The sequence below is a fragment of the Bombina bombina genome, chromosome 4, assembly GCF_027579735.1.
Source record: "Bombina bombina isolate aBomBom1 chromosome 4, aBomBom1.pri, whole genome shotgun sequence".
NCBI lineage: Eukaryota > Metazoa > Chordata > Amphibia > Anura > Bombinatoridae > Bombina > Bombina bombina.
Window position 1 is genome coordinate 759,226,503 of NC_069502.1, and position 16,576 is coordinate 759,243,078.

Below are 16,576 nucleotides of genomic sequence, written 5' to 3' on the forward strand. Positions count from 1 at the left end.
TTTCCAACATTGCTAGGGAACTCCTTGTTCCCCCTTGATGGTTGATGTAGGCTACAGTCGTGATATTGTCCGACTGAAATCTGATGAACCTGACCGCAGCTAGCTGAGGCCAAGCCTGAAGAGCATTGAATATCGCTCTTAGTTCCAGAATGTTTATCGGAAGGAGTGTCTCCTCCTGAGTCCACAAGCCCTGAGCATTCAGGGAGTTCCAGACTGCACCCCAGCCCAGAAGGCTGGCATCTGTCATTACTATTGTCCAATTTGGCCTGCGGAAGGTCAGATGGACCCGAGATAGCCACCAGAGAAGAGAATCCCTGGTCTCTTGATCCAGATTTAGTAGAGGGGACAAATCTGTGTAATCCCCATTCCACTGACTGAGCATGCAGAGTTGCAGCGGTCTGAGATGTAGGCCGGCAAATGGCACTATGTCCATTGCCGCTACCATTAAGCCGATAACTTCCATACACTGAGCCACTGAAGGGCGAGAGTAAACACGGCAGGAATTTAGAAGTTTTGACAACCTGGCCTCTGTCAGGTAAATCTTCATTTCTACAGAATCTAGCAGAGTTCCTAGGAAGGAAACTCTTGTGAGAGGGGATAGAGAACTCTTTTCTTTGTTCACTTTCCACCCATGCAACCTCAGGAATGCCAGAACAATGTCTGTATGGGACCTGGCGATTTGAAAATTCGACGCCTGTATTAGAATGTCATCTAGGTAAGGGGCTACTGCTATACCCCGCGGCCTTAGGACCGCTAGGAGTGACCCCAGAACCTTTGTAAAGATTCTTGGTGCCGTAGCTAACCCAAAGGGAAGAGCCACAAACTGGTAATGCCTGTCTAGGAAGGCGAACCTGAGAAACCGATGATGATCTCTGTGTATCGGAATGTGCAGATAAGCATCCTTTAAGTCCACGGTAGTCATATATTGACCCTCCTGGATCATAGGTGGGATGGTTCGAATAGTCTCCATCTTGAAGGATGGGACCCTGAGAAATTTGTTTAGAATCTTGAGATCTAAGATTGGACTGAAGGTTCCCTCTTTCTTGGGAACCACAAACAGATTTGAATAGAAGCCTTGCCCATGTTCCTCTTTTGGAACTGGGTGGATCACTCCCATAACTAGGAGGTCTTGAACACAATGTAAGAATGCCTATCTCTTTATCTGGTTTGCAGATAATTGTGAGAGATGAAATCTTCCTTTTGGGGAAGAAGCTTTGAAGTGCAGAAGATATACCTGGGACACAATTTCCAACGCCCAGGGATCCTGGACATCTCTTGCCCCCTACTAGATCCATTACCGGATCGGGGGCTGATCTTTCATGCTGTCTTAGAGGCAGAAGCAGGTTTTTTGGCCTGCTTTCCTTTGTTCCAAGCCTGGTTAGGTCTCCAGACCGGCTTGGACTGGGCAAAATTTCCCTCTTGTTTTGTATTAGAGGAAGTTGAAGCTGCGCCACTCTTGAAGTTTCGAAAGGCACGAAAATTAGACTGTTTGGTCCTTAATTTGTTGGACCTATCCTGAGGAAGGGCGTGACCTTTTCCTCCAGTAATATCAGAAATGATCTCCTTCAGTCCAGACCCGAATAGGGTCTGCCCCTTGAAGGGAATGTTGAGAAGCTTAGACTTTGAAGTAACGTCAGCTGACCAGGATTTAAGCCATAGCGCCCTACGCGCCTGAATAGCAAAACCTGAGTTCTTAGCCGTTAGTTTGGTTAAATGAACAACGGCGTCAGAAACAAATGAATTGGCTAGCTTAAGAGCTTTAAGCTTGTCAAGGATATCATCCAATGGGGTTCCTACCTGTAGAGCCTCTTCTAGAGACTAAAACCAGAAGGCCGCAGCAGCAGTGACAGGGGCAATGCATGCAAGGGGCTGGAGAATAAAACCTTGTTGAATAAAAATTTTCTTAAGGTAACCCTCTAATTATTTGTCCATTGGATCTAGAAAAGCACAACTGTCCTCGACAGGGATAGTTGTATGCTTCGCTAGAGTAGAGACTGCTCCCTCCACCTTAGGGACCGTTTGCCACAAGTCCCGTGTAGCGGCATCTATGGGAAACATCTTTTTAAAAACAGGAGGGGGAGAGAACGGTACACCTGGTCTATCCCATTCCTTAGTAATAATTTCTGAAAACCTCTTAGGTATTGGAAAAACATCAGTGTAAACAGGCACTGCGTAGTATTTATCCAATTTACAATTTTTCTCTGGAACTACAATGGCGTCACAGTCATCCAGAGTTGCTAAAACCTCCCTGAGCAACATGCGGAGGTGTTCAAGCTTAAATTTAAATGTAGACATATCAGAATCAGGTTGAAGTGTTTTCTCTGAGTCAGAAAAATCCCCCACAGATAGAAGCTCTCCTGCTTCGGCTTCTGCACATTGTGAGGGTATATCAAACATAGCTACTAAAGCATCAGAGAGCTCTGTATTTGTTCTAGCCCCAGAGCTGTCTCGCTTTCCTTGTAACCCTGGCAGTTTGGACAATACTTCTGTAAGAGTATGATTCATAACTGCCGCCATGTCTTGTAAAGTATACGCAATGGGCGCGCTAGATGTACTTGGCGCCCCTTGAGCGGGAGTTAAAGGCTCTGACACGTGGGGAGAGTTAGTCGTCATAACTTCCCCCTTGTCAATTTCCTCTGATGATAAATCTTTTAAAGCCAGAATGTGATCTTTATAACTTATAGTAAGATCAGTGCATTTGGTACAAATTCTAAGAGGGGGTTCTACAATGGCTTCTAAACATAATGAACAAGGAGTTTCCTCTATGTCAGACATGTTTAACAGACTAGTAATGAGACCAGCAAGCTTTGAAAACATTTTAATTAATGTGAAAAAGCAGAATATAAAAAACGGTACTGTGCCTTTAAGGGAAAAAACAAACACAAACGGCTAGATTTAGAGTTTAGCATTAGCCGTCAAAACCAGCGTTAGGGGCTCCTAACGCTGGTTTTGGGCTACCGCTGGTATTTAGAGTCAGTCAGGAAAGGGTCTAACGCTCACTTTGCAGCCGCAATTTTTCCATACCGCAGATCCCCCTACGCCAATTGCGTATCCTATCTTTTCAATGGGATCTTTCTAACGCTGGTATTTAGAGTCGTGGCTGAAGTGAGCGTTAGAAATCTAATGACAAAACTCCAGCCACAGAAAAAAACAGGAGTTAAGAGCTTTCTGGCCTAACGTCGGTTCATAAAGCTCTTAACTACTGTGCTCTAAAGTACACTAACACCCATAAACTACCTATGTACCCCTAAACCGAGGTCCCCCCACATCGCCGCCACTCTAATAAAAATTTTTAACCCCTAATCTGCCGACCGCACACCGCCGCAACCTATGTTATCCCTATGTACCCCTAATCTGCTGCCCCTAACACCGCCGGCCCCTATATTATATGTATTAACCCCTAATCTGCCGCCCCCAACGTTGCCGCCACCTACCTACAATTATTAACCCCTAATCTGCCGACCGGACCTCACCGCTACTATAATAAAGTTATTAACCCCTAATCCGCCTCACTAACCCTATAATAAATAGTATTAACCCCTAATCTGCCCTCCCTAACATCGCCGACACCTAACTTCAAGTATTAACCCCTAATCTGCCGACCGGACCTCACCGCTACTATAATAAATGTATTAACCCCTAAAGCTAAGTCTAACCCTAACACTAACACCCCCCTAAGTTAAATATAATTTTATTCTAACGAAACAAATTAACTCTTATCTCTTATTAAATAAATTATTCCTATTTAAAGCTAAATACTTACCTGTAAAATAAACCCTAATATAGCTACAATATAAATTATAATTATATTGTAGCTATTTTAGGGTTTATATTTATTTTACAGGCAACTTTGTATTTATTTTAACCAGGTACAATAGCTATTAAATAGTTAAGAACTATTTAATAGTTACCTAGTTAAAATAATTACAAAATTACCTGTAAAATAAATCCTAACCTAAGTTACAATTAAACCTAACACTACACTATCAATAAATAAATTAAATAAAATACCTACAAATAAATACAATTAAATATACTAACTAAAGTACAAAAAATAAAAAAAGCTAAGTTACAAAAAATAAAAAAATTAATTACAAACATAATAAAAATATTACAACAATTTTAAGCTAATTACACCTACTCTAAGCCCCCTAATAAAATAACAAAGCCCCCCAAAATAAAAAAATGCCCTACTCTATTCTAAAATTAAAATAGAAAAGCTTTTTTACCTTACCAGCCCTGAAAAGGGCCTTTTGCGGGGCATGCCCCAAAGAATTCAGCTCTTTTGCCTGTAAAAAAAAACATACAATACCCCCCCCAACATTACAACCCACCACCCACATACCCCTAATCTAACCCAAACCCCCCTTAAATAAACCTAACACTAAGCCCCTGAAGATCTTCCTACCTTGTCTTCACCATGCCAGGTATCACCAATCGCTCCAGGCTCCGAAGTCTTCATCCAAGCCCAAGCGGGGGCTGGACATCCATCATCCGGCTGAAGTCTTCTATCAAGCGGTGGCTGAAGAGGTCCAGAAGAGGCTCAAAGTCTGCATCCTATTTGGGCAGAAGAGTAGATCCGGACCGGCAACCATCTTCTTCCAAGCGGCATCTTCTATCTTCATCCGATGACAAGCGGCTCCATCTTGAAGACCTCCGGCGTGGATCTATCCTCTTCTTCCGACGTCCTATGTCCGAATGAAGGTTCCTTTAAATGACGTCATCCAAGATGGCATCCCTCGAATTCCGATTGGCTGATAGGATTCTATCAGCCAATCGGAAATAAGGTAGCGAAAATCTGATTGGCTGAGTGAATCAGCCAATCAGATTGAGCTTGCATTCTATTGGCTGTTCCGATCAGCCAATAGAATGCGAGCTCAATCTGATTGGCTGATTGGATCAGCCAATCGGATTGAACTTGAATCTGATTGGCTGATTCCATCAGCCAATCAGATTTTTCCTACCTTAATTCCGATTGGTTGATAGAATCCTATCAGCCAATCGGAATTCGAGGGACGCCATCTTGGATGACGTCATTTAAAGGAACCTTCATTCGGACTTAGGACGTCGGAAGAAGAGGATGGATCGGCGCCGGAGGTCTTCAAGATGGAGCCGCTTGTCATCGGATGAAGATAGAAGATGCTGCTTGGAAGAAGATGGTTGCCGGTCCGGATCTACTCTTCTGCCCGGATAGGATGAAGACTTTGGAGCCTCTTCTGGACCTCTTCAGCCGCCGCTTGATAGAAGAATTCAGCCGGATGATGGATGTCCAGCCCCCGCTTGGGCTTGGATGAAGAATTCATAGCCTGGAACGATCGGTGATACCTGGCATGGTGAAGACAAGGTAGGAAGATCTTCAGGGGCTTAGTGTTAGGTTTATTTAAGGGGGGTTTGGGTTAGATTAGGGGTATGTGGGTGGTGGGTTGTAATGTTGGTGGGGGGGTATTGTATGTTTTTTTATTGGCAAAAGAGCTGAATTCTTTGGGGCATGCCCCGCAAAAGGCCCTTTTCAGGACTGGTAAGGTAAAAGAGCTTTTCTATTTTAATTTTAGAATAGGGTAGGGCATTTTTTTATTTTGGGGGGCTTTGTTATTTTATTAGGGGGCTCAGAGTAGGTGTAATTAGCTTAAAATTGTTGTAATATTTTTATTATGTTTGTAATTAATTTTTTTATTTTTTGTAACTTAGCTTTTTTATTTTTTGTACTTTAGTTAGTTTATTTAATTGTATTTATTTGTAGATAGTTTATTTAATTTATTTATTGATAGTGTAGTGTTAGGTTTAATTGTAGATAATTGTAGGTATTTTATTTAATTAATTTATTGCTAGTGTAGTGTTAGGTTTAATTGTAACTTAGGTTAGGATTTATATTACAGGTAATTTTGTAATTATTTTAATTAGGTAGCCATTAAATAGTTCTTAACTATTTAATAGCTATTGTACCTGGTTAAAATAAATACAAAGTTGCCTGTAAAATAAATATAAATCCTAAAATAGCTACAATATAATTATAATTTATATTGTAGCTATATTAGGGTTTATTTTACAGGTAAGTATTTAGCTTTAAATAGGATTAATTTATTTAATAAGAGTTAATTTATTTCGTTAGATTTAAATTATATTTAATTTAGGGGGGTGTTAGGGTTAGGGTTAGACTTAGCTTTAGGGGTTAATACATTTATTAGAGTAGCGGTGAGGTCCGGTCGGCAGATTAGGGGTTAATACTTGAAGTTAGGTGTCGGTGATGTTAGGGAGGGCAGATTAGGGGTTAATACTATTTATTATAGGGTTAGTGAGGCGGATTAGGGGTTAATACATTTATTATAGTAGCGGTGAGGTCCGGTCGGCAGATTAGGGGTTAATTATTGTAGGTAGCTGGCGGCGACGTTGTGGGGGGCAGATTAGGGGTTAATAAATATAATATAGGGGTCGGCGGTGTTAGGGGCAGCAGATTAGGGGTACATAGGTATAATGTAGGTTGCGGCGGTGTACGGAGCGGCAGATTAGGGGTTAAAAATAATATGCAGGGGTCAGCGATAGCGGGGGCGGCAGATTAGGGGTTAATAAGTGTAAGGTTAGGGGTGTTTAGACTCGGGGTACATGTTAGGGTGTTAGGTGCAGACATAGGATGTGTTTCCCCATAGGAAACAATGGGGCTGCGTTAGGAGCTGAACGCTGCTTTTTTGCAGGTGTTAGGTTTTTTTTCAGCCCAAACTGCCCCATTGTTTTCTATGGGGGAATCGTGCACGAGCACGTTTTTGAGGCTGGCCGCGTCCGTAAGCACCGCTGGTATTTAGAGTTGCAGTGGCGGTAAATATCCTGTACGCTCCCTTTTTGGAGCCTAACGCAGCCCTTCTGTGAACTCTAAATACCAGCGGTATTTAAAAGGTGCGGGCGAAAAAAAGCCAGCGTTAGCTACGCGGGTCGTTACCGACAAAACTCTAAATCTAGCCGAAAAACTGCAAAACAGTGAAAAAAGCAGTTAACTCTATGAAATTTTTACAGTGTATATAATAGACTAAAATTGCATTGCACCCACTTGCAAATGGATGATTAACCCCTCAGGTTCAAAAACTAAGCAAAAAAACGGTAAAAACCATTATAACAGTCACAAGCAAACTGCCACAGCTCTACTGTGGCTCCTTCCTTCCCATAAAACGACTTTTGTAGGCACAAAAACCCTTTACAGTGATCCAATATGTCAGGGGACTCCTTCAGGGAAGCTGGATGTCTCAGAATGTAAAAACAACTGCGCAATTAGAGCGCGTAAATAGGCCCCTCCCACCATGCACTCAAAGTCAGAGGGCCTTAAAAAACTATTCCTAGGAGTAAAATAACAGCCATGTGGAAAACTAGGCCCCAAATAAAGATTTATCACCTCAGTAAAAAACGTTCTTTATATATATGCAAACGTTTTACATACTAAGCCATAATAGAAAGTAATATGAAAATTAACCTTTACTGCAAGCATGATGCCAGTCGTTTATTAAATCACTGCAATCAGGCTTACCTTAACTATATCAGGCACTGTCAGCATTTTCTAGTTCTTATCATCCTCTAGAAAATAATATACTGAACATACCTCAGGGCAGTTAATTCTGCAGGCCGTTCTCCAGCTGAAGTTTCCCCATACTCTTCAGTTATGTGTGAGAACAGCAGTGAACCTTAGTTACAACCTGCTAAGATCATCAAAAACCTCAGGCAAATTCTTCTTCTAATTTCTGCCTGAGGTAAAAAAACAGTACAACGCCGGCACCGTTTAAAAATAACAAACTTTTGATTGAAGATAAACTACACTAATTCACCACATCTCTCTAGCTACTTCCCTTGTTGAGAGCTGCAAGAGAATGATTGGAGGTGGCAGTTAGGGGAGGAGCTATATAGACAGCTCTGCTGTGGGTGATCCTCTCAAAACTTCCTGTTGGGAAAGAGAATATCCCACAAGTAATGGATGAATCCGTGGACTGGATACACCTTACAAGAGAAAAAGGGATTATCTATCTTTTTAAGCAATAATGATTCTGGAATATACTGTCCCTTTAAAATGCAAGTGGAAGAGGGTCTTGGTCCTGATGAATATGCAAATTGTTCATTATCATAAGAGCCACAATTGGCTGAATTGCTCGGGGAAAGGGCAGTCTAGAGTGTTGTATGGAGTGGTACAACTTTTGGCAAACAGAATTGTAATTTTATATTCTAAACTAACTTGCAAAGCATTGGATGTGTGTTTACATTACACAATAGCTGCCCTATGCAGCTTTTAAAGTGTGTATACTTCTTCCACCCTTTTAGTTGTCCCTTTAAAGCAATACATATATATTTCATTCTGTTTAAATATATTTTAAAACGTTTATGGAGTTTATTTTGAGCAGAATGACCCTTAAAATAAGCAATAGCACGCTATTTACAAAGTTAAAAAAAGCAAACAAAAAAAGCCATCATCTACTTACCTATAATACACAGGAAGGTTGCGGTCATTAGAAAAGCATATAGCACACTGAGCACTGCAGCAATGTTTATTTGGGTTTTTGTACTTGTTAGATAACAGACACCAATGTACATAGCTGGAGGAGTTATTGCTAATATTAAACTGACATTTGCATTCCATTGAAAGAGAAAGGAAAATGAACCTATAAAACAAAGCCAATGTGTTATTAATAGTTTACTATGTACAGTATTTAATAGGAAAATAGATATAACTTAAGTAACATTCATTTTAATGGCATAGTTAGACAAACAATACCTTACTGGCTCAGTATTAAAGGGACATTAAACACTAAATAAATGCTAGATAGAATGATGCATTCAGAGAAAAGATTAGTCTGAGAATAACATAAAGGTGCATTTTATAATGTTTCATTAGTTGTTTAAATAGTGTCTATAAAACAATGGGAGCTGCCATGTTGTAACTTAGGTTAGCTTCTCTGCTAATTAGGGACAGTTATAAATAGGTCACTAGAGTGTGCAGCCAATGGCATGTTCTGCACTTCCATTTCTAACAGCAACTGAAAAGCTCACAAGGTCATAATGGAATTACAGGAAAAGGGGACAAAATAAATAATGAAAGTATATTGCACAGTTTTTTATATATACGATTTATCTTTTTATATTACCATCTCAAAGTGTTTAATGTCCGTTTAATGTCAAATAAAAATTAGAGAAAAATGCCATTGTGCATTTTATTTGTTATATATATACTTTTACTGTAAACTATATTGGGGCACATATATTGTTTTGTGTATATTTTCAGTATTTATGTCAGTTGTAATCTCAAGCACATAACATATTATTAGATCCACAAAAGCTTTATATTTTCATAAGGTTGCTCTAAAACATATATTTAAACAAGTTTCAGGGTCTTTTTAGAGGATTAAAATTGTTCCATGGTAACACATGATTCATATACTGGTGGGTTTTATTACTTAAGATGATCATTAATTGCATCTTCATATGAAACCTTTTTTCACAGCTGGTGAATTTTCTTATCTTATTTTCCTTATCAAATCACCAACTTCACGTAATAACTACATTCTGGGTTTAAGGGCAGTCATATCCCTTTGAATTTGCCAATAACCTGATTTTTTCCTTATGTTTTTTGTATTTATTTCATTACTGTCACTGTCTTGCATAGTATTGATTAATTTTATAGGACCTCAATTGGTGAGATCTACTGGATTACCATTAGGGATGTGCAAATGTTTCGCAATATTCAAAAAATTAAACAAATTTTAACACATTCATTTTGAATTTCGAATGTTTGTACAACAAATTTGTTTAATGTAATAGTATTTCTAATTCTTTGTTTAAATGTAATATTCAATTTAAATTTTTCTAATAATTCGATTTGAATTATGCAATATTCAAATTTGAAAAATGTGAATTGATATTGTAATAGTATTTCTAATGGGCTCTTTAAATGTAATATTTAAATTATGCAATATTGGAAAAAGAATCATTAGAATTGATATATTTGTATCTATTATGTATCTATTTACTAAATTCCCTACCACATGAACTATTGAATAGTATTAAATCGAATGTTACATGATAAATTTTGAATGTGGACATTCGATCTAATTATAAACATTCGAAATCGAAAGTGAAATTGGAAAAATGTCAATAGCATTCGATTATAGAATATTTAAGGGGGGGGCGGAGCCAACAGCTGAAGCTAGCAGACGCAGTTTTTTGGAGCTCCAGCTATAACTAAAGCATTAACTAATCAAAATGCTATATTAACTTCTCTAAACGACGCATAAAATAAATTTGATTGCTGGAAGAGTGAGTGAAACCTGTAATTTTCCTTTTCTGGCTTAAACATATTCAGGAATCACCACATAACAACGCTGCATTCTGAGGCCTATTCGGCACTTTTTAGATCTCAGCCTGAGAAGTGTACACGGAGAATCAGCAGGCACTCTGTATTACTGCCTAGACGTATAAATCCCTGAAGGGGACAAAGTTCCTTTATATTAACCAACATCTTCCAAGGGGTAAAGAAAAGGGGAAAAAAAAGAAAAAGACCAAGAACCATGATGGAGATTGCTGATCTCTTACAGCAGCTGGCACATAAGATGGATGAACATTTTGGTTCCCTCGTGAGAACATTGAGGTGCGAGCATGGCGGCAAACCAGATGAGACTACAACCGATGTTCTACCACAGCCCTTATCTGGCTCATGTGGAGAGACGAAGCAAGTTGGACCCTATGCCGCTGATCTCGAGGGGCAAAATAGTCTAGAAAAGCGACATGATAGCAAGACAACCCCATACATTAAGCTGTCATTCTCTGAATACTACGTGATGGCGGCACAACTTCCTATTCCTAAGGCGGACACAGAGACACTAACTTCTCGCTCTCCAGTGATGTGGCCGGTCATTGGAGTTAATTGGGCACAAGCTGGCTCTAAGTCACAGCCTTTCAACATCGCATCACTAAATACAGGTCCCGCTCCACACGCATCTTGCGCAGACCTTCAGCTCTCCATTCAGGAAAACTTAGTCCTCGTGAGTTACCAGACTTAAGAGACACACTGCTGCTACATAGGGGGGAAGCACCCGATCTTAGTACATCTGAGCTTATAAAGCGCCTCTCATCTAAGGCTCTTGCAGGGCCGGAGTTTCTGTTAACTTTACACAGGGAGGTTCGGTTACAAGAATTGAACTTGTCTGACACCCTCCGTTTATGGGGCCATATTTGGGACAACATTAAGCCACTGGGAAAACGCCTTCATAAGCACCATAGCAGCTATTTGGAGAAAGGGGGTATAGGATGACTTTATCTTAACTGCAGCAGATCTCGACAAAACTGGCATTGAAATCCTTTGCAGAGTTCCCTCTTATCTACTGCATTTGTTCTCTACAGACTGACTACCACTGTATTCCTTTAGTTGTAAGCTTGCATTGGTATTAATGTTGATGTTCTTTACCTCTGGATTTATTGTTACTGCCCCCCATGTACTTTATTACCCTAAATGTTCTACATCTTCAATGTAAAGTTAACCCTTGGAAATGTTTACTATGATGCTCCCTTAATTTTTGGAAAAAATTTAGAACAATTGTGCCCTTAGGAACACTTTAACCTTATATCTTTATAATGAAACCTAAGCTATATAGAGCTGTCCTTTATCTTAAGGTCATTGCCCTTTCTTTTCAATGGGCTGATATAACTTACTTGAATAATAAGGAACCCTGTGTTTTTTAATGCTATACATCCTAACTCCCTAGACCACTATTATACTTTTGTCACCTAGCCTTTAACCTAAGCATATCTCTTTTTCTGTATAGCTAATGGTGGTTAGTGAAGTTTATTTTGCTTTACCGGCTCCTTCCCTTGGGATATCAGATGTTGGAGAATAGCAAATCTATTTCTGTCCTTTTTCCCTCCACTTGCTCCTATTTCCTGCATATTTCAGGACATCTAATTCTGCATAGTTCTGTTGTGGGGCCTAGTTCTCTTATATGCCATAGAGGATTCATTGTAAAATTTGAAGGTCATATGTTTGCCCATGCTTAAACTGTATAATGTGGTGTTTTCTAAGCCCCAGTTGTAGCTATTTAGCTATTCTATGGCCAATTTCCCTTTTCCAGTTAGAACAGCACTAGCTTAGACCACATGTCTGGTTATCCCTCCACAGTTTTTATAGTATTTACCAATTCTGTTAAATATTGTATTAAGATGTTTTATATTCATATACATGCTCCAAAAGGTTTGTTAAAGCCCCAGTAGTATAATATTTGACATATACCCTTGGCTGACCTATACCACGTATTTAACATTTAGTTCCTCTTGTATCGTGCTGTAGTTTAATACCATGTTCTGTACGTATCAAAGGTCTCAAGTTTGCATTTGAATCATAACTAACCTGAATATAAATGTTAGATTTATGCCCGGCTTAGCTTAAGACTAGATGTAGTATTTATTATACAATAGCATTTAGGATTGATATATTAATATATGCACGTACTGGCTAACAACTGTTTCACAGTACTATCGTGATATAGTAGATAGCTACCTTTTACTACTGAACCCATCTCTGTTTATTAGTCTTATAACTAGAAGGTTTACTCTCCATTCAGTTTAGTACATATGTCACCTGTACATATATTAATAACGGAATTCATTGATAGGCTGATGGCGTATTCAGAGCTCACTAATATTCATATGCTTTTTATCTACACCTCTATGTCTCTGTTATATTGCCTGATGGGTAGTTCCCCCAATATGCGGAACCATTCTACTCACTATATGGTTGTACCTTATAATCGTTTTGCTTCCACCTATTACCAATTCTGTTAAATATTGTATTAAGATGTTTTATATTCATATTCATGCTCCAAAAGGTTTGTTTAAGCCCCAGTAGTATAATATCTGACATATACCAGTGGCTGACCTATATCACGTATTTAACTTTTAGTTCCTCTTGTATCGTGCTGTAGTTTAATACCATGTTCTGTATGTATCAAAGGTCTCAAGTTTGCATTTGAATCATAACTAACCTGAATATAAATGTTAGATTTATGCCCGGCTTAGCTTAAGACTAGATGTAGTATTTATTTTACAATAGCATTTAGGATTGATATATTAATATATGCACATACTGGCTAACAACTGTTTCACAGTACTATCGTGATATAGTAGATAGCTACCTTTTACTACTGAACCCATCTCTGTTTATTAGTCTTATAACTAGAAGGTTTACTCTCCATTCAGTTTAGTACATATGTCACCTGTACATATATTAATAACGGAATTCATTGATAGGCTGATGGCGTATTCAGAGCTCACTAATATTCATATGCTTTTTATCTACACCTCTATGTCTCTGTTATATTGCCTGATGGGTAGTTCCCCCAATATGCGGAACCATTCTACTCACTATATGGTTGTACCTTATAATCGTTTTGCTTCCACCTATTACCAATTCTGTTAAATATTGTATTAAGATGTTTTATATTCATATTCATGCTCCAAAAGGTTTGTTTAAGCCCCAGTAGTATAATATCTGACATATACCAGTGGCTGACCTATATCACGTATTTAACTTTTAGTTCCTCTTGTATCGTGCTGTAGTTTAATACCATGTTCTGTATGTATCAAAGGTCTCAAGTTTGCATTTGAATCATAACTAACCTGAATATAAATGTTAGATTTATGCCCGGCTTAGCTTAAGACTAGATGTAGTATTTATTTTACAATAGCATTTAGGATTGATATATTAATATATGCACATACTGGCTAACAACTGTTTCACAGTACTATCGTGATATAGTAGATAGCTACCTTTTACTACTGAACCCATCTCTGTTTATTAGTCTTATAACTAGAAGGTTTACTCTCCATTCAGTTTAGTACATATGTCACCTGTACATATATTAATAACGGAATTCATTGATAGGCTGATGGCGTATTCAGAGCTCACTAATATTCATATGCTTTTTATCTACACCTCTATGTCTCTGTTATATTGCCTGATGGGTAGTTCCCCCAATATGCGGAACCATTCTACTCACTATATGGTTGTACCTTATAATCGTTTTGCTTCCACCTATAACAGATATAACAGTAATTTTGTTTGCATAAGTTATAATTACTACCACTGTTCTATATTAACTACTTCCTATTAGTCTAATGACAACTCTCTCTTACAAAGTTATGTAATACTGCAATGTCATATGTTACTCTATATATTTTAGAGATGTTACTAAATATCTTATCGCTTGCATCCTACAAACTGGAGTTCCCAAGCTAGATAGGATTACTCCTATATAAGGTGTTTTTCTTTTGCTAATGTTGACCTAAGCTTTGTGATATATAATTCCGCCCCCACATACTCCTTAGAATCTTTATGGCCCATGACATCTATGGTTATTGTGCATTACTTATAGGTTTATTGTTACTTATATAACATAAATACTTCAAATAACCTTCTATGTGCCTTGACCTTATCCCAGGCTTATACAAATATGTCCTACTAGGGGAAAATCCCAACTTTTGTTAAACCTCTTATATGATATGGGATATCCGTAAATTTATTAACTCCCGTATAGCTTAGTCTTGCACGCCACGCATTATGTTATAATAGATAATTGACCTAGTCAATTAACATCTCTATGGTCTTCCGCCCCCCCATTATTGTTGACCATAGCTAGTTACATTGCTATCCCTATTATTTTCATCAAATAACTTAAGTACGTAATAATATAATCACATAGAAAAATCATTTGTATAAGCGGTGCTTACCCGCTGACATTTCCCTAATTTCCCCCTTGCTCTTTATTTTGCTCTTGATATCATGACCCTGCCGTTAACAATAAATTGGGTCTATCTAGTAGCTACAGTGTTCTTTTAGAGCGTCTTTTACCACTAGGGCCTGGAATAATAGCTACTCACAGTATCCTATAAAAAACATAAAAGGAGGGTTTCAGATATATTTTGACATTCATGTTATGTTTTCTTTTCCTGTCATATTGTTGTTAAGACAATCACTGCTATGTTTTGTAATATGTATATGTCATGGTTTTATGTTATCATTTTGAAAAACCCTCAATAAAAATTATAAAAAAAAAAAAAAAAATATTTAAGAATATTCGTTCTTATCAACATTTGATTATGTAAATCGAATTTCTACAATAACATTTATTCTAACATTCCAATTCCAATATAAACACATTCGCCCATCTCTAATTACCACCTCTACTAAAACACCTTCCATCACTTTCACAATTCTTAATTGTATAGGATTATATGTAGTTTTTTTCTGATTTTATTTCTTATTCCTCTGTGAATTCTGGAGATTGGTCTATTTAGAAGTGTGTTCTGTAAATTACATAAATGTAACTAGCACCAGAAATAGATGTGTGTTTATTAAATGTGTTAAATAGCTGTGTGTGGTGTTTAGAGTTGGGGTTCTCAGGTATTTTAATGGTGATCTAAACAATGGGATTTCAAAAGCTGTAATTTCTCATATTCATCTTCTTCCCTTAATGACTGAAATATCAAGTAAGTCTGTCAGATGATCAAGATCTGTCTAGTTCTTGTATTATGTTCCCTTTTCTAGTTTACTTGCCAGTACATCAGTTCTCATTCTTCCATTTGTGTTCTAAGATCTAAAGTTTCTGCGCTTACTTGGTTTCTAGTGAAATTAAAGGACCACTAAACACAATAAAATAGAGTAATCAATAAATGCATAATAAAGATGCAAAATCACTTAGTTTAATTTTCAAATGAGTAGTAGATTTTTTTCTGACAAATGTCAAAGTTAGTTTCATTTTCCTTCCTAATGCATCATGTGACAGCCATCAGCCAATCCAAAAATTGCACACACGTATATTCTGTGAATCTTGCACATACTCAGTAGGAGTTGGTGCCTCAGAAATTGTACACATAAAAAGACTGTGCACTACTAGAGCTTAACTATAAGGTTCTTTCAAGGTGGTACCTGACACCTTCCCGTTTAAAAAGTATCTATCCTACTTCTTTAGATCTTTGCTGGAGAGGATGTAACCAGAGAGGCTCCGCACCTCATATATGGTGGAGTTGCACCATCATAGGTTCCTTTTGGCGAGAAATCGAAAGCTTCCTTCGACATTTACTAGGCCCCAAGTTTCATCTGTCCCCAAAAATGGACCTGTTGAATGCACTTCCCCCTGATATCTGTAAACTTAGACAGAGGGTATTACAGTTTGCCTTAAACTCAGCTAAATCCTTACTAGCTAAGAGATGGAAACAACCTGTGCCCCCTGCCCCGAAGGATTGGTTGGATCATGTGGAAGACACTATTAAATTAGAGGAATATGGATACTTTAAATCCCAGAAACAGGCAGTATTTTTAGATATCAAGATGTACTGGGAATTGACTAAGTCTGAATATTTAAACACACATGACACCTATATGAATACCAGCCCTGGTACATGACACAAGCTTTATGGTCAAATTAATGTAATCGAGACTCAATAAAAATGGGGTGTTGCAGGGGAATAGAGTGGCACATAATACGATAATATGTTAATATTAAAGAACACTGACTATTATGTAAACTGTACTTTTAAAGGTTTGATTGTTACCTTGTTATTT

At 38.0% G+C, this 16,576-nt stretch overlaps 1 protein-coding gene across 4 annotated transcripts in view; it reads right to left on the reverse strand.

The window, feature by feature from the left end:
- Positions 1-16,576, reverse strand: part of LOC128656891 (chitin synthase chs-2-like) — a 160,160-nt gene that overhangs the window by 20,323 nt on the left and 123,261 nt on the right. For all 4 annotated transcript variants that reach the window (XM_053711060.1, XM_053711059.1, XM_053711058.1 and 1 more), the window contains exon 12: positions 8,451-8,630. In XM_053711060.1, the coding sequence (XP_053567035.1) occupies positions 8,451-8,630 (180 nt within the window). The remainder of the gene's footprint in view (positions 1-8,450; positions 8,631-16,576) is intronic.